The 23812-nt window shown below is 48.3% G+C and overlaps 1 protein-coding gene across 8 annotated transcripts; it reads left to right on the top strand.

Annotated features, from left to right (window-relative positions):
* Positions 1 to 17743: 17743 nt before the first annotated feature.
* Positions 17744 to 23378, top strand: LOC120682213 (DNA-directed RNA polymerase V subunit 1-like). Of its 8 annotated transcripts, none has more exons than XM_039964014.1 (7): positions 17744 to 18844; positions 19045 to 19355; positions 19450 to 20695; positions 20790 to 21395; positions 21499 to 22258; positions 22817 to 22928; positions 23008 to 23378. In XM_039964014.1, the coding sequence occupies exons 5-7, from the start codon at positions 21621 to 21623 to the stop codon at positions 23164 to 23166; spliced, it is 909 nt and encodes a 302-aa protein (XP_039819948.1). In that variant the 5' UTR covers positions 17744 to 18844; positions 19045 to 19355; positions 19450 to 20695; positions 20790 to 21395; positions 21499 to 21620; the 3' UTR covers positions 23167 to 23378. The 8 variants fall into 8 exon arrangements, 7 of the variants coding, with proteins under 7 accessions (XP_039819948.1, XP_039819949.1, XP_039819951.1 ...); XM_039964015.1 differs by having other exon boundaries at positions 17744 to 18856; XM_039964017.1 differs by having other exon boundaries at positions 17744 to 19355; positions 19450 to 20478; positions 20565 to 20695.
* Positions 23379 to 23812: the final 434 nt, after the last annotated feature.

Genomic DNA, 23812 nt, shown 5'->3' with positions numbered 1-23812 from the left:
ACGCAGCCGCCACCTCAAATCAGAGAAGTAGAGGAGAGGAGAAGAAGAGAAGAGGGAAGGAGGGGCAAACCAAGGAGGAGGGCGACTGCTGTCATAGCTCGACACCGCCGTCGCCACACCGAGGAAGGAAGGAGCCAGAGGAGTGCCAGCGCCGCCCGAGCTGAGGTTCCGCCGCCGTCGAGGACCATCGCCGGCCTGCGCCCTGAATGACTACCCCGACGAACCGGCGCGGCATTGCACGGCCGCGACTTTGCCTGCATCGACTCTCCACGGTGTCGAGCACTCCTTCTCAAGACCCGCCGGTGAGGCTGCCGCCGTCCGCCGATTCTTCTCCTTGCCGTGCCGTCCGCCGCCTCTCCCATGTGCACACCCCCGTCTAGCCTCGCCGTGGCCCTGTTTTGCACGGTGGCCGCGCGCACATGCAACGCCACCGCAAGCCTATGCCCGGCGCACACACGGACCGCCCAGACCGCCGCGCACGGCCGCTTGCCCGGGGCCAAGGCCCTGCCTTCCTGCCCGGCTGCGCGCGCAGCCTTGCCTCGCCGCCGCCATGGCACGGTGGACGCCCACACGCTATGACATGGCCACGACGAGCCGCCGCCGCGGCGTGCGCCACACGTGCACTGCCCTAAGGCCATTCCTCTCTGGATCGCGCACACACCCACGCCTCGCCTTGGACCTGCTGGACGTAAGCGCCGCTGCGATGTCGCGTCGCGACGCGGGCGGCTCACGCTGGACACGCACACACCCCACCTCGCGCACACGCTGGTACACATGAGATGTAGCCGCACTGGATCCCGCCTTGCCGCACCGGATCCGCCCTCTCACTGACAGGCGGGCCCCGCTTGTCAGTGAGGAGGATAGAAAACATGCCCGTGGGCCCGTCTTGTCATAGAGAGAGAGTGAAAGATGAGGGGAGGAGCCGGGTGGGCCGAGCCCTTTTTTCTTTTTGCCCATCAAGCCGAGCCGAGATGGGCCCTAGCCCGTTAGACTTTAGCCCAGCAAGCCGAGCCATCTTGGGCCAACCTGAGCTGGCCCAATCATTTTCAGCCCATCAACCAAGCCTAACCTTTCCCCTTTTTACCCAGCTGACACGTGGGTCCCACGCGTCAGCCTCAGGGTGTTGCTGACAGGTGGGGCCACTGACTGGTGGACCCGCTGACCCGGCCGTTGACCGGTCGATGTTGACCAGTCAATGCTGACGTCATCTTTGACCGTGCTGACGTCAGCAAATGTGGACCCCCCTGCTGACTTCATGTTGACGTCAGCATGACACATGGCACTCCCTTGTGCTGCCACATTTCAGCCTGTGTGTTTTCTTTTCCGAAAATCCTTTATTAATTTCAGAAATAGTTTTAGGATTCAAAAATTCATAATAAATTAATCGGAGCTCCGAAAATTATGAAACTAGTTTTATATTTTTTATAAAATTATGATCTACCTGTTAGAATAGGTTTTGGTGTGATTTAGATCTTATTTGGATACTTTTGTGCACTCTTGCAGTTTGGCCCTATAGTAATTTGTAATTACGAATAGGCCCCTAGCGAGGAGGAGTTGATCGACACACCAGACACCCAGGAGACCCAGGAGGACGTCCCGGACTACGAGAAGACTCCGAAGACCTAGGAAGACTACGAGAAGTCTCAAGTTCACGCCCATCTATGAATCGAATACCTAGTAGTCATTGCTTGCTAGATTGCTATGATTTATTATTGTTGATGAGATAAACCTGCATAGACATTTGTGTGCCCTTATTCCTTGAACTACCAAATATAAACCATGTTGAATGGTTGATATGCTTGCTTGTGTATGTGTGGGATATCTGGGATTGATAGTCTTGGCGTGAGTGGAGATCCACCATATCAGGAGTTGGTGATTAGGGCTTTTAGCAGGGGGCGAGCAAGCTGACTTTGCTGGGGATGTGTGTTAGGCACACCCTACGAGCACCTGTGGTGGGTGCATGTTGGTGTCATTTGACACGTAGGGATCTTGAGGTGTTCGGTGGGCTTGCCCTGTGATGGGAGCCATTCGCGGACCACTATAGTGGATACGCATGAGGACGGAGATGCTGGCCCCGGCATATAAGGAACCGGTTGGTGTAACTATGATTAGTGGGACTTTGTGAGCGTGCACACCACTTATCCACTATGAGGGTGGATCCGGTCCGAGGCTAGTAAGTGTGGTACCAAGCCTGTAGGCGGATGTAGTATCAGTGTAGGGGAAGCAGGTGTTGACCTGGCGTTCCCCGAATAGCGGGATTTGTTTGGATCCTATTCTAGATGGCTTCACAGTCCCGGGGCGACCTCTTGCGAAAGGACGCACCCAAACTCGGGAAAGCAGGATGGTACCATGGCTGCTAGTTCTTGTTCTCAGTAGACCGGTGTCTCGTTGTCAGTCGGCTGGCCTCTGGCTGGCAGCGATTCGAGTGGGTCCAGGTGTACAACCCCTACAGGGAGAAATCTATACGTATAGCCGCATACTCGGTCATGTACATTCCTACTCTTCTGTTACTTCCATTAGTTAGTGTGCCTTGATATTATTTCTATCTGCCTCTAGTCTACTTTTCCTGCTCGGACAACAGTTGAGGTGCGAGGAGTGGGAGTTCTCGCACCAACTTGGTTGGTTTTCAGGGGCTTGGGTGAGTCTCGGAGGTGTGAGTTGACCGGGAGTTCGGGATGCCGGAATGGCCCGCGTCAGGAGATCTGGCAGATGCTTTTTGTTGTTGATGCTTCGCATAGGAAACCCTAGCCTCATCCATTGGCTATTCTTTGTACAATATTGTATCCACCTAAAGCTTGCATACGGATGGTGACGTGAACCTATCCCGTCCTTGGGGGATAGTTTGGTAGATGTAGGATCCGACTCGAAGGTTGACGACGACACTGGAGGAAGGACTAAGGACGACTCGTGCTTCGCTCAAGTTTGCCTATGGACGAAAGAAGACGTCAAGATGGAGGATGCCCCAGAAGTCTAGCTACTGCTTCCGTGTTTTGTTTGTTTTCTTTTAGCCCAATGGGCTTGTATCAGGATTTCGTACCACAATTCGCTGGATTATGTAATAATTAAACCTTTGTTGTGCTTAAACGCAAAGTATGACTATGATATGTAATTGAAATGAGTTCTGTATGTGATAGCTACTGATCCAGAGACTATCACGATGATACAGGGAGTCGGGTTATCCGTTCGACAACCCGGTTCGTTTCAATTGGGATTTGGGGACTCGGCTCGCGGCCTCGCGCTCACCCCAGCGGGTAGGGGAGTGGTGGATGAACCAGGAGTGGAGCCGCACGCCGTCGGTGGCGCGGAGCCACACGAGCACGTAGACGAGGTGCTCCTGCAGCACACCAACGCTGCTAGGTCGGCCACTGCCACGCCCCCGTGACGTACGCCAATGCCTTCAGCCACCCCGACATCTCTTTCGCACCTCCGGAGTGGGCGCCGTCTCCCGCCACCACGGCCTAGCCGAGCTTGTCAAGATCCGGACAGTGATGGCAACGCACCGGGGGAGGGCGCTGTCTGGATCTTGCCCCCGGTGTACACCATGGAGCAGCTAGCGAGCGAGAGCCGCGACAACTGTTGACGGTCCTTAAGTGTTATATCTGACCATCAACTCTTGCAAAGATCGGTGCCAAAACAAATACCAAACTAGAATTAAGACTTTGATACTAATCATTTCCATAAGTTTTGGTGAATTGCTATTTACAGGAAGCCATGTCTGCATACGGGGGGAAACCATGCTCAAACAAAGGGAAAAACACACATCAGAGCATTCTACACGAGCACGAGAATTAGAGGGTCCACATCCTGAAGCAAATCAACCCAAGCCCAAGAGAAAAGACACTTCAGACAGAAACAGAGGCTAAACCAAGTTATCATCAAGCGTGCACCCTAAAACCAACATAAGGAGCCCATAAAGAATGTGTCGACAAAAGATAGGCATAACGGCCACAAAAAGGGTTTGGCCGAACCCTGGTTCAACCGAAAACCCCCACTGGGCCCAACTAGGCCCAACTTTCTTCTGGAGTCCCCCGGCCCACATTTTCCCTACGCCTATTCTGGATGGGATAGTACCACCCCATGAGTGCAACCGCGGATCCACCCCTAGAAAGGCTATATAAGGAGGAGGAGAGCCCCCCACAAAGAACACAGCACACAAGAAGATACACCACAAGAGGGAGAGATGTAGAGGGGCTGCACTTGAAAGATTAGGCTAGGGAGTGTGTGAGAAGTTTAGGAGGAATGCTAAAGTTGTCGGCTTCCCTCTGCTTGTACCTCAGCTAATATGAGCCTCTTTTGAGTAAGTATTCAGGTCTTCCTCTATTTGGTGAGTTCTTATTTGAGTTAAGCTTTTGTTATCTTTTGCTTGCGGGGTTATCGTCCGTCCTTGTGATGGGTGCTCTAGTCTGATGACTCGAGTTTTGGACGGAGTTGGGGCTAGAGTAGTAGTCGATAGTGTGGACATGGTGTCTGGGCTGTAGGTTATCGTTGTTTGCATACCTTCCCAACAGTATGTCGGGGTAAGCGGCAGGTGGTGACAGCTCCGTCCGTCCCTTGTATTCTCCCATGTGAGGGTTGGGTGTTGAGCTAATAGCCGGATATTCTTGGCAGACCAGGAGTAAGCCGGTGCCCAAAGCAAGCAAATGAGAGCAGGTTTATCTCTTTTAAGTATCTTTTCTCTTAAACAACCGCACTACCCAAAGGCCACCCTTCTCTCTTCTTTCGGGTAAACCAGTTGGAAGACCGGTACACCTCCGTTCCCCGAGAAAAAAAATGATACCCTGAATACTCTCAGGTGAAGTACTACAATGGTATTTTCGTGCGGTTGCGGGCTTCTATGTGAGAGTTAATAACTACCAACAACAGCCGCCACGATGCTGCAGCCCAGTCACCCACCCAGCCGCCGCCGTCCTTGGGTTCCAGCGGTGGCAGCTGTAGCGACGGCCTTAGCGTCGACCGCTCCGACGGGTAAAAACTAGTGAGGGCTGTTTGGGAGGAAGATATTATTGTCTTTTTTTCATACCCTTTAACATATTTATTAGTGCATTTTGACGGCAATGATATATAAGGAATGAAAAATTATAAACGATGTCATAGAAGAAATATGATGATTTTCAATGGCGCATACAGGATGAACTATATTTTTCATGGCACAGAGGGAATTGGCTCGAGGAACTACTCACGCTGTGTTTAGTCCGCGAAAAAGTTTGAGTTTTGTTACTATAGCATGACTAATTATGAGAGGTCAAGTTGACAAGTATCTTGACCTCATATATTGTGATGAGTGATTGTCGTGATGACTTGGAGGTTTTGGTGTGTTAGCTTGATTTTGGCTTGTGTTTGTGTCAGGCTAACCGCTGTGTATGCATTTTGTTTATGTTCTTGTGTTTCCTTCTTCAGTGCTCGTGTGGAGCGTTAGGTGCTAACCGTGGTGTAGTCGCGACTCTGTGGAGATTGCATCGTGCGCTTGGTCTTTGGATTGCAGGTACACGGGCGTCGAGTGTCGACGGGGAGCTGCCGTGGAGGTGCTGTGGCCGATGGACCGTGCGGTGGACGGCGGTGAAGGGCAGCCGGGACCGGAGCTCGGACCGGGCGGCAGCTGTGGCGTCCACTCCTGGATCGAGGGCGCAAGCGGCGACGAAAGGCGGGTTTCTTGGTTTGCGCCACAAAACCAAGGAGGCAGACGGCGGTTGAAGACGCCAAGTCGTGGAGGTGACGGGCGTCGGTCTCGGGACTGACGGAGGCGACGGGCGTCGACGGCGTCTAGGGCCTCGCTGCGGTCGAGGAGGTGACTAGCGTCGGGCGGCGTCTAGGGCCGTCAGAAGGCCGAGGCGGGAACGGCATCTAGGGCCACGGCGCGGAGGCGGGAATCTTCCCGCGCGTGAGGTTTTGGCGGTTTTCTCAAAATCGGCCACCTGCCCGGGTTTCGCGAACCCTCCAAAACCGCGGACTGGATCTTCATCAAGACGGCGGCATCGTGGAGAAGACTTCGTTTCGAAGAAAGAACCTCGGCCGTCGGATGAAATCGTGTACAAGGGGTGCTGCAGGCCAACCGGTCTGACCGGTCCCTGGCACCGGTCTGATCGGTCCAGCGTACCGGTCTGACCGGTCCCGCGGGTATAAATACCCCTTCACTTGTGTTAGGTTAAGAGCGGCTTTTGTATTTCGTCCGTGAATTGTTCTATCTCCCAGGCCGCCGCCCCTGTGTCTCTCTCCCCCCGTTCTTCTCTTTAGAGTAGGATTTGTTTATGGATTTGTGAGACTTTGTATTGGATTTGATTGGGAAAGGAGGCCCCATCCACCTTGTGCCCTCTGGGCTTTTGAATTAATCCAATCCCCTCGTTTTTGTGCCTTTGTGTGATGGATCTTGATTTCATTTTTGGTGCACAAGATTGCGAGGATTCTACGAGCTCTTTGTTGTGATTCCCGTGCTACTAGTCCTATCCCAAACCCTCTGGAATCACGAGCTCTTTCGAATTGGATTTCTTGAGGTCTTGAGAAAACCCCACCCCTTTTGATCTCATCCCGAAATTCTCTTGATATGAAGATCTTTAGGGTGAGATCCCTTGTGGATATGTTCACGGGGTAGGTACGAAACTTTCCTCCAAGTTTCATCAGATTTGGACGTGATTTGCTCGAGATTCGTGGTTTGAAGTCTTGTTCACGGGGTTTTCTGGGTGCCGACCGGTCAGACCGGTAGGCAAGACCGGTCAGACCGGTCTTGCCGTGTTCAAGCCCCAGACCGGTAAGACCGGTCAGTTGCACCAGTCAGACCGGTCCTGGCAGATCAGTTCTGCTTTTCGACTCGCTTTGCTTCCGTGCTGCGACCTGGGTCTTCTGCTTCGAGATAGCTTGTCCATAGCTATTCTCGCTGACCTAGGTTGGAGGGCTTGCGGTGATTTTGGGACATAGGCCGACGTTTCAATTTCAGAAGAAATTTTGATTGGCTCCCATTCACCCCCCTCTGGTCGCCAGTTTCGGTCCCTCAATTGGTATCAGAGCTTGGTTAAGGTTTTCTATGCCCTAACCGGTTCGAAAACCACTTGGCGACCTTTGTGGGAGTTTTGGCTTTGGGGTTTTTGTTTTGAGCCTTGGCTGCGCTAACCCTAACCATGCCTTTACGTTGGCACCAAGCTCTTCTCTTTGTGCATCCTTGTCTCCAGGTTTTAGTGGTGAAGTGATGGCTTTGGGAGATGACCTAAAGATGAAGAGTAAGCTTGAAATGGAGCTGAAGACTGAGGAGGAGTTGAGTGCGAAGGAGCAAGAGATGGCCTTGCTGACGCTCTTGTTTGAGAAGCAACAAGAACCAGAAGAACTCAAGGACAAGCTTCTCAAGATGAGCCGAAGCCGTCTTGCTCAAGGTATACTTAGCCTGTTCACTCGTCTTTGTGCGCATGATGAGCATAGTGATGAGCTCATAAGAAAGATTGATAGACTTGAGGATTCTATTGCATCTTCTTCATGTGACTCTTGTGAATGTTTGCATGACGATCTTGTTGAGTCTCATGAGCTTTGTGATGCTTTACATAGAAAAGTTGGGAAGTTAAGGGATTCTTGCTCTAGGCTTAGATGTGGGCTTGTTTATTGGAAATCTCGTGCTTTAGCTCCATGTCTTGATTGTGTAGCCTTGCATAAGAAAAATGATGAACTGCGCTCCTTGCTTGCTTGTGCTAGATCTGAACATGAGCTTTTAGAGAAGAACCTTACCTCTAGCTTAGACCAATTAGAACATGCTAAGGCTTTTATTGTTGCCTCACATGTTGATCTTGATGTTACTAGAGATGAGATTGCTTTGTTGCATTCTGTAGCTTCCTTGCCAGATGATGTTGATGATCATGCCTTGCTTGATAAGGATGATTTGGATATGTTGCTTGCATGTGACTTTGAGCATGATCATTTGCACAATAATTTCTTGTCTAGCTTTGATACTATAGAACATGCTAAGGCTTTGCTTGATGTCTTGCATGATAATCATGATGCTGCTAGACATGAGGTTTCTTTGGTGCATTCTATTGCCTCTCTACCATGTGTTTGTTGCGATTCTTTGAATGCTAAGTTTGATGAGCTTAAGTTTGTCTACAACACATGTGTAGCTGATCTTGAGCATACTAGGGCTGAGATTGATAAGATGATATGTAGGCCCAGCTGTTGCTCTTTTGCTGATGTTGCTTGTCAGACCTCTTGTGCTTCAGATTCTTTGCATGATGTTGATGCCTCTTCTGGTGTTATTTCTTGCATATCGTGTTTTGATTTGAAAGTTGAGGTTATGGCTTTGGAGATATTGCGCGATGATATGAGCGCTGAGTTGGTTGCACACAAGGATATGAGTGCCAACCTTGAGAAGGAAGTTGACCTCTTGCGTACCACTTATGCCGAGTGCATCAAAAAGGAAATGGAGAATTTGAGAAATGCTCCATGTGGTACTTGTGATCGTCTCAAATATCAAAACGAGGTTTTGGTCACAACATGCAAGGGTCTTTGTGCTCAGTTCCTTGGTTCTCACACTTCTCTCCACTCTGTTGCTGCCTTTTCTTCCCCCTTGCCACCAGAGTTAGATTTTCATGTTGAGAGTGAATCCATGGACAAGAGCACTTGTGGTGTGGCTAAGGATAGCTCTTCCATAGCTAGTCCTAAGCCGTGTGTTGAGTCGGGTGATGTCCAAGGGAATTCACATGGCAATGGTGCTACTTCCATATTCGGGACTCAAATTCCCAAACCAAAATTCAAGTGCACTTTTTGCAAGAATGATGGACATACATTCGATTTCTGCTTCCGCCGTGTCAAACATGAGCGAAGAGTTCGAGCTAAGGCTTTTAGGAAGCCTCGTGGCTTTTCCCATGGCACGAGCATTCCTAGTGCGGGCACTAAGTTTCAGGCTAGTGCTCCTTGCGCTAAGTCCCAAGGGATCTCTCACTTGTCTGAGAATGGTGTGCCTCCTTCTAGGCCTTTGTACCATTGCACTTTTTGTGAGAGAGATGGGCATCAAGATAGCTTTTGCTATAGGCGTACCAAATGCATCCGCCGTGCTCGGGTTTCTAGGCCGTTGGATGTTCATTGCCCTTCTCATGGCATGAACACTTGTGAGCCTTCTGAGAAGCAGTGTGCTAGCTCTAGTGAGGTAAGCCAGGGTACGTGTGTGGGTGAGTCTCAAAAGACCTTGGATGATCATTGTCTCTTTTCCAGTGGTGACTCTCGTTTTCCTCGAGTTTCTCCTGTGAGACATAACTCCAAGGATGTTTCAAAAACTATTTTGAACCCGCATTTGCATCATGCTAATCCTCGCATTATTATCCATGCTTCTCGTGATCATGTGGCCAAGTCTTGGGTTCCCAAGTACATACTCGCTAACCCTTCGGGATCCAAGACTCGGGCTTCTTCTTCCTCTCTTTTGTAGGTGAGAGGACGCGGATGGAGAACATGTGCTCCACAGTTTTTGATCCTTTGCAAGGTACATCAAGACAAGATGGTTCTCCATGCCGGTTGGTGACCCTATGGATCTTTGTATCATTTGTATATACATGAGCTTTTACTCTCTTGTTCTTTGTGTTTCCCTGTTTGATACCTTTTCAGGTTAGTTGTACTTGCTAGGTTTTGCCTTGTTTGTGGTTTAGCCACTTTTTATATTAGCTTGTGTGACCTTCTAGTTTTGCTTGCTAGTTGTGTCTTTGCTACTTGTGATAGGCTAGTCGTGTTTGTGTTTGCGTGTGAATCACATGAACTTCATACCATGCTTTGTTGCCTTGTCTCTTCAATTGGCTTCAGGCTTGTGCATTGATATGTTTTTCATGTGATATCATTTTCCTTGAAGGCTTTGTTTAGCTTTTGCCTATGTTCCTAAGTTTGCTTGCTTGAGTTCTATCTTTGCCTAATCTTGCTACTTTGCTTCATGCTTTGAGTGCCTTAGGATTGGTCTAGGGGTATCTTTTGTCTTGGTATCCACCTAGAATTTCTATTGGTATCTCTATGCTTGTGTAGCCTGACTAACGCCTAACCATATGCTTGAGCTTGTTTTCTCTTGGTACTTGGCTTCCTCTTGTCGGTGTCTAGCTTTGTCTTGTGCTAGGTCCCAGTCTGTTGAAGGGGAGCTCTACCCCAAGTTGATGACCGTGATCCGGAGTTACTGCGCCGGCTGCAGGCTCCGGCCCCTTCTGCTTCGACTACCTCAGCTCAGGAGGACGATCCAGTACCACTACTTCCACTTCGATCGTTCACCTCTACAAGAACCTGTTCGAGCAGAAGGTGGATCCGCTGAGGACGCAGGGGAGGTGACCTCGAGCTTGCTATGCTCAAGGTCCAGCGGGATCATCATCGAGGTATGTAAGTGTTTGACTTGTATGATTTCTTCCCAGGATAGACTTGTGGTTTTTTTATTGTTACCTTTTTCATGGTACTCAGTTGGATCCATTTTGGTCTAGTCCTGTGTGTCTTTGAGCCTATGTATTTGCTGAGTGCTTCATTTGCTTAGCTTTTGATTTGTCTTTGTCTTTCTCTTAGTTTTAGCTTGGTTAGTTGCATTGTGCATATGCATTGTACATGTTTGCATTTTGCATTGCTTCACTGCACTGGCATTCTTGTATACATTGTTATGATCTTCTAGTGCTTGCTAGTGTAGTTTCTTAGACTTGATCATGTATAGCTTGCTCCACAGTATATGTCATATCATCTGAGTTAAGCCTTTTGATTTGAAAATATGAAAACATGGTCACCCTGTCTTGGCTACTAGCATGATAGGATGTATTGATGAGCTTTGCTATCTTATTCATGCTAGTGTGGCTTGTATTTTTTTTTTGACATGAGCTAAAATTGTTAAATTTGTTCAAAATATGTCTGAAATGGAATGAAAAGATCCAGGTGGGATTGCTTGTCGCACTGATCGAGCTTTCGGGATGGCTCACTTTGCACTTGTGAGAACCCGGGCAAGGCTGTGCATGACTGAAACGAGTGCCTTAAGCTTCTGACTGCCTTTGGCATAGGCTTGGCCTCGTTGCTAAGTAAAGCATGACAAGCTTTCAACCCCTGGGAAAATCACTTGCTTGATAAGTTTTGATATGCAGAATTAATTCGTGATAAAATATAATGGCTGCTTTGGATCACCTTGTATGAGTTTGACTAGCACTTCTTTCCTTCTCCTACTTGCTGTTACTAGATCATGGGTGATGCTTTTATATTTTGCTGAACTGAACTTGCTAGCTCTAGACTTGTTTGATATATCCTGTTGAGCTAGATTCAGTTCCTGTTTATGAAGCACACATGCCTGTCACTCGATAATCATATCTTTGTATGCCTGAATGTTTCACGTACACCCTTTTGCACAGCATTCATTGCATAGCATGCTTTGAGGGGGAGTAGGCATTTAGGTTGAGCATTTATCTAGGGGGAGTTGACAAATTGAGTGCTGCACTCATGGGGAGTTGTGCATATTGTGAGAGGTTAAGCATTTTGGGGGAGTTTGAGCTTTTGCATGCTCTTGCATCGGTTGTGTTGAGCCTTTGCCTATTTCTGGAGGAACCGGTGCTTTGCCATTGCATGGCTGTGTTGAGCCCTGCCTCTTTCTTGAGGGGTCATGCTTTGTTGATCGGTTGCGTAGAGCCGTTGCCCATGTCTTTGGGGACCGATTTTTGGCTTTGGTTTATCTCATTCCGTGTGATCCTTCTTGACTTTTCTTTGGCTTTTGATCATTTGGATGAGATTTTCGGGTTTTTGCACTTCAAACCATTTCTTTGTGCTTGATTCAAGTCAAGTCACTCATCAAGGGGGAGAAATGTTCCAAACCATGTCAATAAATACCTTGGTTTGCTTGGTGATGATTGATTGACATCGCTTGTTGAAATTGGTTTGAGTGATTTGCTTCTTGGGTCTTTCGAAGATGTCCTTTGACTCCTTGGCGGCGTTGAGCTGTGATCCTTTTCTTTGGGAGCCAAGCAGTCTTTCTGTGGAGTCTTCTAGATCCTTGCTAATGTCGAGTGGCCTTGTTCTTGGCTTTTATCTGGCTTTTGGGCACTCGCTTGGGTTGTTCTTGCTTTCATGTCATCTTTTCGACAATGCACTCATCAAGGGGGAGATTGAGAGGTCAAGTTGACAAGTACCTTGACCTCATATATTGTGATGAGTGATTGTCGTGATGACTTGGAGGTTTTGGCGTGTTAGCTTGATTTTGGCTTGTGTTTGTGTCAGGCTAACCGCTGTGTATGCATTTTGTTTATGTTATTGTGTTTCCTTCTTCAGTGCTCGTGTGGAGCGTTAGGTGTTGACGGGTGGTCAACACGTGGAGTGGACTAACCGTGGTGTAGTCGCGACTCTGTGGAGATTGCGCCGTGCGCTTGGTCTTTGGATTGCAGGTACACGGGCGTTGAGTGTCGACGGGGAGCTGCCGTGGAGGTGCTGTGGCCGATGGACCGTGCGGTGGACGGCGGTGAAGGGCAGCCGGGACCGGAGCTCGGACCGGGCGGCAGCTGTGGCGTCCACTCCTGGATCGAGGGCGCAAGCGGCGACGGAAGGCGGGTTTCTTGGTTTGCGCCACAAAACCAAGGAGGCAGACGGCGGTTGAAGACGCCAAGTCGTGGAGGTGACGGGCATCGGTCTCGGGACTGACGGAGGCGACGGGCGTCGACGGCGTCTAGGGCCTCGCTGCGGGCGAGGAGGTGACCGGGCGTCGGGAGGCGTCTAGGGCCGTCAGAAGGCCGAGGCGGGAACGGCGTCTAGGGCCACGGCGCGGAGGCGGGAATCTTCCCGCGCGTGAGGTTTTGGCGGTTTTCTCAAAATCGGCCACCTGCCCGGGTTTCGCAAACCCTCCAAAACTGCGGACTGGATCTTCATCAAGACGGCGGCATCGCGGAGAAGACTTCGTTTCGAAGAAAGAACCTCGGCCGTCGGATGAGATCGTGTACAAGGGGTGCTGCAGGCCAACTGGTCTGACCGGTCCCTGGCACCGGTCTGACCGGTCTAACCAACCGGTCTGACCGGTCCAGCGTACCGGTCTGACCGGTCCCGCGGGTATAAATACCCCTTCACTTGTGTTAGGTTAAGAGCGGCTTTTGTATTTCGTCCGTGAATTGTTCTATCTCCCAGGCCGCCGCCCCTGTGTCTCTCTCCCCCCGTTCTTCTCTTTAGAGTAGGATTTGTTTATGGATTTGTGAGACTTTGTATTGGATTTGATTGGGAAAGGAGGCCCCATCCACCTTGTGCCCTCTAGGCTTTTGAATTAATCCAATCCCCTCATTTTTGTGCCTTTGTGTGATGGATCTTGATTTCATTTTTGGTGCACAAGATTGCGAGGATTCTACGAGCTCTTTGTTGTGATTCCCGTGCTACTAGTCCTATCCCAAACCCTCTGGAATCACGAGCTCTTTCGAATTGGATTTCTTGAGGTCTTGAGAAAACCCCACCCCTTTTGATCTCATCCCGAAATTCTCTTGATATGAAGATCTTTAGGGTGAGATCCCTTGTGGATATGTTCACGGGGTAGGTATGAAACTTTCCTCCAAGTTTCATCAGATTTGGACGTGATTTGCTCGAGATTCGTGGTTTGAAGTCTTGTTCACGGGGTTTTCTGGGTGCCGACCGGTCAGACCGGTAGGCAAGACCGGTCAGACCGGTCTAGCCGTGTTCAGGCCCCAGACCGGTAAGACCGGTCAATTGCACCGGTCAGACCGGTCCTGACAGATCAGTTCTGCGTTTCGACTCGCTTTGCTTCCGCGCTGCGACCTGGGTCTTCTGTTTCGAGATAGCTTGTCCATAGCTATTCTCGCTGATCTAGGTTGGAGGGCTTGCGGTGATTTTGGGACATAGGCCGACGTTTTAATTTCGGAAGAAATTTTGATCGGCTCCCATTCACCCCCTCTGGTCGACAGTTTCGGTCCCTCAAACTAAGCTTAAAACTCATATAAAACAGTTATACTATGTGATTAGTTATTTTTTTATTATATTTAATGTTTTATGCATGTGTTTTAAAATTTGACGGGAGATAGTGTATAAAATTCTGACTGTACAAAATTTTTTAGGAACTTCTTTTCAAAAAAAAAAATTTGGGAAGGCCTTGCCCTTTTCCTCCGCCTGACCAGTGGAGGGGCAGCTGTAGCTGCGTCGTTCCCACGCGAGTCGCAGACTCGCTCCTCTCTCTGCCGCCTGCCTCCCTACGAAGCCCACGGGAAGCTTCCTGCCTCTGCCGCCTTTACCCGCTCAGCGCAGGCTGCGCGCCGGCCAAGCCATCACCTGCTCGCCTGCTTTGCTTTTTGCCTCCGCGCGCTAGACGACGAGCTGCAGCAACGGCCACAGCAGCCGCACCTGTGCCAGCGACCCGCGCCTCTGCACGCGCCGCGGCCACTTTGACCGCCAGCGCAGCACCCGCCTCCTCGGGTGCTCACTAGAAAGACCGGCGCGGAGTTGCCGCGCCATAACCTGTAGCCCAGTGGTACGAAGGCTGGGAATGTTTTTCACGAAATTTTAGGCTATGGATTAATTTATAAAAACTTTAGTGTATTATTACTTAGTTAGAATGTAGGGGCCGCGGGTTGATCGTCATGATTTTGGGAGCTTTTTTGCAAAGTTTTGGGTGTGAGTACATTTTTAGGAAGTTTAGGGCTTTTTTTGTAAAAGTCTATGGAGCATGGGTTAATTGCTGTAGAGCTTGGTTTTGTAAAAAATGCATGGATCGTGAGTTGGTTGTCATAAAGTTACATGAGAGGTAGTTGGATCGAGAGAGTTCTCGTAAAATTGCTGAAGAGGTGGCTTGAATAAATGGTATTTATGAATTAACTGAGTGTGGGCTGAACTATATATTAATTTTGATAAAGTTCAAGGAGTTTTTTATAAAATGAAGTGTAGGCTGAAATTAACTGAGTGTGGGCTGGACTATATAAATGAGTTGAGTATAATTGACAATAAAGTTACTATGTTTTTTTCCAAAGGTAGGGATTATCTGGTATATTCTATTATAGGCAGTGTTATAACCCATTATGCAGTGTGTAAATGTGTGAGGCGATTTAACCCGTCAACGATATACATTAAGCGGGTTGGTTCTGTAGAAGTCTTGGTGTGTTTTCTGTGGATTTGTTGTTCGTAGAGTGCAAATTAATTTCACCAAAGCTCATAGGGTTTTATGTGGAGCGACGTAGATAGAGTGCGAGTTGATTTTATTAGATTTCAGAGGTTTTTTTTAAAACCGTAGTAGGCCCCACATATAATTGGTTCCGTGGGTCCCACATACGGTGGGGCCCACTTGTGGGTCACGTGGGTCCACAGTGGGGCCCACTTGTGGGACCCACATTGTTGGGTCCTACGGGGCCCACGGTGGGGCCCTTAACCCACTTGTGGGTCCCATGAGTCCACAGTGGGGCCCACTTGTGGGTCACGTGGGTCCACAGTGGGTCCCACTTGTGGGACCCACATTGTTGGGTCCTACGGGGCCCACGGTGGGGCCCATATGTTGGATCAATCCGAGCCATTCACGCTCGATCCGACGGCCGATATATTTTAGCCTACGTGGCGCAATGTGGGGGCAGAAATCGCCCCCCATTTAGGTCTTTTAAAGATGCTCGCCCGCCTCGCCCGCCCTGCGTCCGCCTCGCACCACCGCTTGGATGAGCGACACGCGCCCCGGCCCTCCACGGCTGGGACGACGAGGATCGCCGCTGCCGCACAGAGCACTAGGCCAGGAGCTAACGGTGTGTTTAGTTGGTGAAAAATGGTTAATTTTGGTACTGTAGCATATTTTGTTGTTACTTGACAAATAATATCTAATAATAAATTAATTAGATTTAAAAGATTTATTTCATGATAATCAGTTAGACTATATAATTAGTTATTTTTTTTCAACTGCATTTAATACTCCATGCATATATCCGAACATTTAATATAACAGATACTGTAGAAAACTTTTTTAAAACTAAACATGACCTAAATAAAGCCCCACGGCCGCGGCCTTTGAACCCTAGAGCCCCGGAGTTGTCCTCTCTCCGGCCCACCGCCAAACACCAGGGAGAAACGAGGAGTGAAGGGCCGGAACAGCGACAAGAGCGGGCAGAGAAGAAGGGTGTGAACGGAGCTTTTACAAAATTCTTCTCGATACCAAAAATCAACTGGTAACAAGCTCATTTTAGAAATAGTTCGCAAAGCTCGACCCACAAGCAGAATGAAGCAAAAGCAACAACGATTTACAAAAATATATAAAAAAAAGAACTCTTCCAAAAAGACTAAAACACTACAAGCATACAAAATAGAAAAAGCTCGGATCACTAATCAACCCAAACTGACCTGCAGAAACAAGATGCTACTGAACCAATCAAGGCAAGCTGATTAACAAAGATTTAAGAGCTGTCTGACAAGCAAGTAAATTTACAAATAAAGTTCAGCTTACTATTCATCTAAATAAATAATTGACAAGTGCAGAACAACAGTGAATAAAAACAATTAGAAATATATCAGGTGCAAACCAATCTATTCATGCAAACTGTGCAAATTTCAATGTGAGCCACCGGATCAACATCCAAGGACATAGGGAGATTGAATAATTTTACAATTAACCGCCCGCCCTTGGATTGGGTAATTACATTTTTGCAAATCCTCCCTCACACCCTCCTGCGTCCCTCCCCTTGGATGTTGATCCAATAGTCTAGATTGAAGTTTGTATAGTTTGCACGGAGATATTAGTTTGCACTGATATGTTCCCAAAACAATTTGCATCACTAGTTCCAAAACAAACACTTGTTATAGAGCAGACATATAGCATGCACACAGTGTGATCAAAAGAGCTACCCGGCATGCAGGAATCATGAAAAGATTAAGTGAATGGGCCTGTTTGGACAAGGGGGGCTAGACTTGAGTTCCCGTCAAATTGGAGGTTTGGAAACTAATTAAAAGTATTAATTATAGACTAATTATAAAATAAATTGTATAAATGAAGACTAATTCACGAGACGAAATCACAGTGAAAAATGCAGCATCTGCAGAGTGTGGTGGCACCTGGCGAGTAGCAATGGATGCATGTGTCCCTGTGATGGATCTCATTGACACCGCCAGGTCTACGCCTTACAATATCCAAGAAGTCTATGAAGTGTTTTGCATTTTCGGGCTCTGTTTGGTTTGTTTGGTTCGTTCTTGGGCCCGTTCCAGGAAACCAAATGAGCCCATGCATTCCTAGAATTCTAGAGTGCTACAGATTGGGCCCACAACAGCTTCGCCTGGCGTACCCATGAAGGGCACCCATCCGTATTGCAGCAACGCCCCCGACGGGGGTGGGCAAATTTAACCGAAATTGAAGAACCGAACCGAAAGAACCGAAACCGAAATAACCGGAACCGAAAAATTCGATTTCTTGTTCGGTTCCAGATATTGAAGAACCGAAATAACAAAAAAAATCGGTTCCTACTCTCGATTAACCGAATTAACCGAAAGAACCGAATTATATAAATGATACTTTACTTCTTGCATTTTATAAGATTATATTTGGTTTATGTGTGATATTTTGCATCTGACTTGTTATATATTTGTGTTCCTACCTAGCTATTGTTCTCTAATAGATTAACATAGTCTAAAATGAATATATTATTGCATAAATTTTCTTTATAACACATATATTTATTGCCATCTTAGTCTCTCTCGAAAAAGTTTGGTTAGTTCGGTTAGAATCGAAACCGAACCGAAATAACCGAAAACCAAAATGTTCAGTTCCAAGAATTTTTGAGAACGAATCGGTTCCCATTTCCTAATAACCGAATTTCTTTCAAAAACCGAACAACCGAACCGAGAACCGAATGCCCACCCCACCCCCTTTTCCCTTCCCGCGCCGCAACGCCGCCTCCTTGCGCCGCCGCCGCCTGGCCGAACGCCCGCCGCCGCCTCACCCCATCGGCCGCCTGCTGCCCCCAGCGAGCTTCCCGCGTCCCACGAGGCAACACGGCGCCGGCGCCATGGCTGCTCCTTCGCCATGGGACCAGGCTGCGTGGCCGTGGTTCCCGGTGGCCCGTCGCAGATCCGGCGACCACCGGTGTCCCTCCTCTTCCCCACCGGCGCCGGTCGCAAATCCGGCAGCTGATTTGACGGATCCACTCCCTCCTGCGCGGAGATGGCCAGTCCTGGCGACGGGGAGTTCGGGGACTTTTTGTCTCTCGGCGAGCAGCCCACCGGCGAGGGCGGCCACGTCGCCGCGTCATCAACCTCCGGCGGCGCATCCTGCTGGTGCACGGAGGCTGAGCAGCGCTTCTCCGATGTGCTCCATGGCCGCCGGAGGATCCGTTCGCCGCCATGCATCCGTGAACCCTGGCGCTCCTGGCGTGCGTATTCAACCTTCCTCCGGCGCCCTCATTCAGCGGCCACCCTGCGGCGGTGCCGAACTTCGGCAACCCCTATCCGTGGCCGCCGGCTTTCGGCACCCAAGCTCCCCATCCGGCGCCACCCAAGCTCCCCATCCGGCGCCTTCCCCGGCAACCATCGCCACATGGTGGGCTACGGTGCCTACTATCCGCTGCCGGCAGCGTTCGGCATCAACCCAACACAGTCGTCCCCGTTTGCCGGCGCCCATCCATAGCTCCCTCCCTTCCGTGTCTAGGATCCGCGGTTCGCTTCATTCGGCGGCACACCACATCCTAACCATCCGTACAACGGCTTCTTCGTGAACGCGTCTTCATCCATCGCAGCTCAAGGCGGTGAAGGGAGCGACGCCCGTGGCCGTGGACGTGGACGTCGCTCCGGCCGTGTCCCTCCATCTCCCAGTGCGGGTACCTCATGGACTCAGTCCGCTGCGCGCAACGCCATCAACATTGACGACAACGGCGACGCAGGGCATGCGGAGGACGACGACACCGATAACAACGACGATGAAAGCGACGACGACACCGACAATGAATCCTCGGTGAGGCCCTCTGTACTCTCATGCTTTCTCATTTCAGTTGATTTGGGACACTCTGACTATGTTCTTTTATCTGCACATCCGTATGCTTACTTTGTGTTTAGGATTAATTAGGCTAATTGTTGTTCATTAGTTTCATACAAACAATAAACAAAATCTAATTAGGAGCCTACTTAACGAGGACGTTCCATTTTTGTTCATAGAGAGGAATCCCTATGATGGTTGCAAATTTGAACGATGAGAACACCAATACATTCTGCGACTTATGGATAGACCAAACAATACTAGGGAATTGTCCCAATGGTAAATTGAACCAAGCTGGCTACCGATCCATTGCTAAGGAATACTTTAAAAGACTGGGTTCAAGCATTCCGTCAGGCAGTTGCAGAACCGCATAAGTTATCTCAAAAAATTCTATGGCGGTTGTGTATACCTGGATAAGCATACAGGGGTTTCTGTCAGTGGTACCGGTCGTTACAATGCTCCCAATTTGTCTGGGTCAGGGTAAAAAAAGGTACAACATTTGAGGCCTCACATTTATTGTTTCTGTCATTTCTCACCTCACTAGAAAATGATACTCACATACATGCACTTTGCTAATTGTACAGAGATTTTCTGAGCAGCTTCCCAAATTGAGGAGGCCCATTCCACCTTGGAAGGACAAACTGTTTGACATGTTCAAAGAGTGTATTTTTGATTGGGGCAATATGTTAGCTACAGAGGATTCTGCACCCTCTTTTGGTGATTCATTAAGTCCCACAAATACTTCAGAAGGCCGCAAGAGGTCAAGCAGTGTGGGCATGCGGCAACAAAGTCTATTGCTACAAGTCCTTCCAAGAAAGCAAGAGCAGCAATGGCCGTGGACTCAACAGCTACAAGTCCATCGAAGAAGTCCTTATGGGGCAATCCATGTTCAAAAAGGAAGGAAGAAATGAAAGTGACCAAACTTCTGACAAAGCTCGTAGTTGATTTGGACGGCACAGATGAAGCACCGCAACAGATTGTGGACAAAGCTGTGCAGATGAAGAAGCATGAGGAGCAGGACATCAAGAACTGCTTGGATTTGGCAGTTGCATGTGGCATCTCCAGGAGCAGCCATGAATTTTTCTTCCTTACCAAAGTGTTCCAGAGGGAGAGGTGGAGAGCTATATTCCAATACTTTCAAAGTCCGGAGGAGCGGCTGTCCTGGATCCAGAATGCCTACTCGGACCCAACGTTTCTAGAGAAATAACCTTTTAACCTGTTCCCTCATGCATTTCGATGCCATGGCGTCGTAGTTATGTTATGTCATTTTGTAATTTGCATTACTACTTTTCCTCAGTGGATGCTGTGGAATGTATTTGTGTCATGGAATTGAACTGCTTTATATTCATTGGACCGTTGTTTATTTGAGCTTTAGTCGCACAAATTATGTGATATGTATTTGTTCTTTCATGATTCAGCAATGATCTTTTTTAAATATGCCATATGACTAATACATGTAATGTTGATAATGTAGGCTTCAAGTACAGCTGACAATGTTGATTTCTCCGGGGTTGGTGGCTCGGCTGCAGCTGCACAAGCTGCGGATCCCTTACAAACAGGGGGAGGGCAACCAAGTGCTGCGGGACCAGGGGGATCCGCCGCCATGGGACCAGGTTTCTCATGTTTTGCTCTCCTCCTGGATCATCCTTTCAGCACCTTTCCAAAGCCGTTGGAATGGTTACAAAATCAGTTCTCACAGAGCATCTGACAACTGTGGCAAGCAGCATGACCTGCACAGGTAGCTTGCATGACTTTGGTAGATCAGGTTGCAAGGCCACATTACAATCCCTGAAGATTCAGGCGCCATTTATGGAAGCTACACTGCTACCTGTAAGTGCCATCCATTTATTTTGAGTTCTCCGGTTTTCGTGCACAAGTGCCTATATTGTCAACCAGAATATAAAAATTAGGAAACATGCTGCAGAGACCAATACAATGCTTTCGGAAGAGTGTAGAGAAGGTCGACTCTGATCAGCTGGCTAATATTGTATCAGCTTGCTCTTGGGGTAATCAACCAGCGATCGGGACTGCCTCAACTTTCGAAATTCACTGAAAGTCAGGATGGGAATGGGCTAGATGGTGGTACCGATCGAATTCGTTGTGCCCCTCGATCCTTTATGTGTCTGTCAATAATAAATCCAGATGATTATATCTAGCAGCTTGCTCTCCCTTGCCGTTTCTTCTTTTGAATCTGTTGGGTGAATGCATGCTTCAATTGGGGATCCGATCTATCCCATCGTAAATTTCTTCACACCTTATTTTCTTGTGCTTTCGAAGTGTTTCACAATTGGTTTGGGCAATTGTTTGATGGTGTGGGATTGTGGGATTGTTAGATGGTGTGGGATGGTAGGATTGTTTTGGGTCGACCACCATCTTGCCAATTGGGTCGGTAGGCTTCGGCTTTTATGGACCCTTCTCTGATTTGAGGCCGGCCCATGTGGCCCATTGGCCTTGCTCTCGTGGGCCGGGCCAACTACCCATTTGGTCGACCCGGCCCACTCCCATCTTAAACTGGAAGGATGAGAACCAGGTACGCCATTTAACTTATTTGTGCCACTCTGGCGCTCTTATTGCACAGAACAGGATCATCCACTATTTCCCATCTTTTTTGAACTTATTGTGGTCCTTCACAGTTGCAAGCAACGAAATACTTGGAGGGTATGGTTTGTATGACATCCTCGCAACAGTAGAAACAATAGGAGCTGCTGAACAGAACACAGTGACTCTTCATAGTTCATGCTTGTATGATGTCGGCATGATTCCAGAGGATCAAGTTCAAGAGGATGAGGTGATAATATGTTTGGGTAAAAACCTTCCAATCTCCTGGACAGACCAGGTTGATTCCCTACTGCTTGATTTAAAGGGTAGGAGGACTGGAATACACATCACTAGGCAGGAATGCCAAGGAATGCAAAATAAGAGTAACCGGAACTCAGCTGCAAACTGGAAAAATGGTAGACCAGGCGGTCCTCTGCATTCTGCTTTTGCAGGATCAACTAGCTCTGGCGGTTGGAACAAAAAATGGTTTAGCGGCCAACTGTTTGAGAGAAAACAACCAAATCATAGCTGGAGCTCAGCTGTGACACACCAAGGTGACAAGCCAAGTTGGTGTAGCAAAAATATTGCAGGCGCACAGAAATATGGCATTGCAGAATCATCTAACTCAGGTGAATGCACTAGGAAGAATAGTGGTGTTGGTCGAGGTGGTGGTAGAGGCATGTGGAAATCAGGAGCACACCATGGAGGTGGTAACAGCAGGAACTCGAGAGTCCAGAATAATTGCATTGCTAGACAAGGAGGTATCTGTTACAATTTCACACCAGTGGAGCAGCAGATATATGCACAAGTTGAACCAATCATGAAAAATGTAAAGAGGATCATCCGTGAATCAAGGTGCGTTTCCTGGCGTAATGCATTTTGAAGGAAAAAATCTCGCTTGCAAAGCAACTAGGAGTCTTCAAATACAACAACATAGCCTTTTTTCCCAAGCAAGTTGGGGTAGGCTAGAGATGAAACCCAAAAGAAATAAGTTCAAAGTTCAGACACATTGATAGCTAGTCTCCAAGCGCTCCTATCCAAAACTATCTCTTTAGAGATATTCCAATCCTTAAGGTCTCTCTTAACCGACTCATCCCACGTCAGTTTAGGTCTACCTCTACCCCTCTTTACATTATCGACGCGCTCAAGAACCCCATTACGCACCGGCGCCTCAGGAGGCTTTCGTTGGACATGTCCAAACCATCTCAGCCGATGCTGGATAAGTTTTCAAAAAAACTAGGAGTCTTCAAATAACATGCTGAAAGTTAAGATAACCATGATAGATTTAGCCTGAACATCATAAGGTCCAAGAAACTGCAACAACAGATAATACCCTGTTTTTTTCCCCTCGAGACACCAGGTGGCTCCTTTTGTGTCTTTATCCCTATTGACAGTCTCTCATTCAATACTTAGCAGGGATGGCATGAAACTTTCTCTAGATGATGAGATGTTCATCGTCAACAATGTTCTAATGTACCACCCGGAGAAGGAGAAGAAGATGTCCGGTCAGGGCAATTACATTATGGTAAGCCCTTTCAGCTCATCTTTGCATGAGATGGAGAACTAGGGAATATCCATGTGATTAACTGCTTCCCTGCTTGCAGGTTGCTAAGCATCAAACTTTCCGTAGCAGCAGGTGCTTGTACGTTACAACCTCAGATGGATCAAGTCAAGATTTCTCCTACAAGAAGTGTCTAGAGAATTTCATCAGGATTCACTACCCTGATGCTGCGGACTCATTCTGCAGAAAGTACTTCAAATGATGAGCCATGGGATGTTAATTTGCTTTAGTGCTGCTTGCTTGTAGTAGTGCCGCTTTCTAAGTCCCTCGGTGATGAGGACCATATGCGATTTCGGCTACAATGTTATCTTTGATGTCCGCTAACTTCAATGTGCTTGAAACTTGTGTAACTGTGATCTTATTACTTTAAAAATAGCAAAAACGAGACCAAGATACCTAGATTTTGAAGTTCAATTGTCTTACAACTTGTCATAACAAGAATTAACTGTTAGTAGATTGCAGACTCATGTTCGGCCATGTTATTACTGCAGATTTTAAGGCAAAATAATCTGGGAGCGACGGTATCGCCCGCCACTCCATGAACATTGTCGTGGTGTGCAAACCCACAGCTGGGTGGCGTAGTGCACTCGCCTAAACCCAGATGGTGGGTACTCGGGGGTAGCTAGAATTAGTCCGATCTAGATGCAAAAACTCGATGAACACAGAAGGTTTAGAATGGTTCGGGCCGCTGGAGCGTAATACCATACGTCCACTGTGTATTGTATTGCTTGCGCTCTCAAAAGGTTGAGAACGGGATTGTTCGGAGTGAATCCGAACTTGTGTTGTGACTGCCTTGGCTTGGCTTGGCCTTATCTCTCCATGACCTTACGTACTCCTCCTTTTTATAT

The sequence above is a fragment of the Panicum virgatum genome, chromosome 7N (genome assembly GCF_016808335.1).
Source record: "Panicum virgatum strain AP13 chromosome 7N, P.virgatum_v5, whole genome shotgun sequence".
In the NCBI taxonomy this organism is placed as follows: Eukaryota; Viridiplantae; Streptophyta; class Magnoliopsida; order Poales; family Poaceae; genus Panicum; species Panicum virgatum.
The sequence above is the reverse complement of the archived record's forward strand: the minus strand, read 5'-3'. Positions and strand labels throughout refer to the sequence as shown.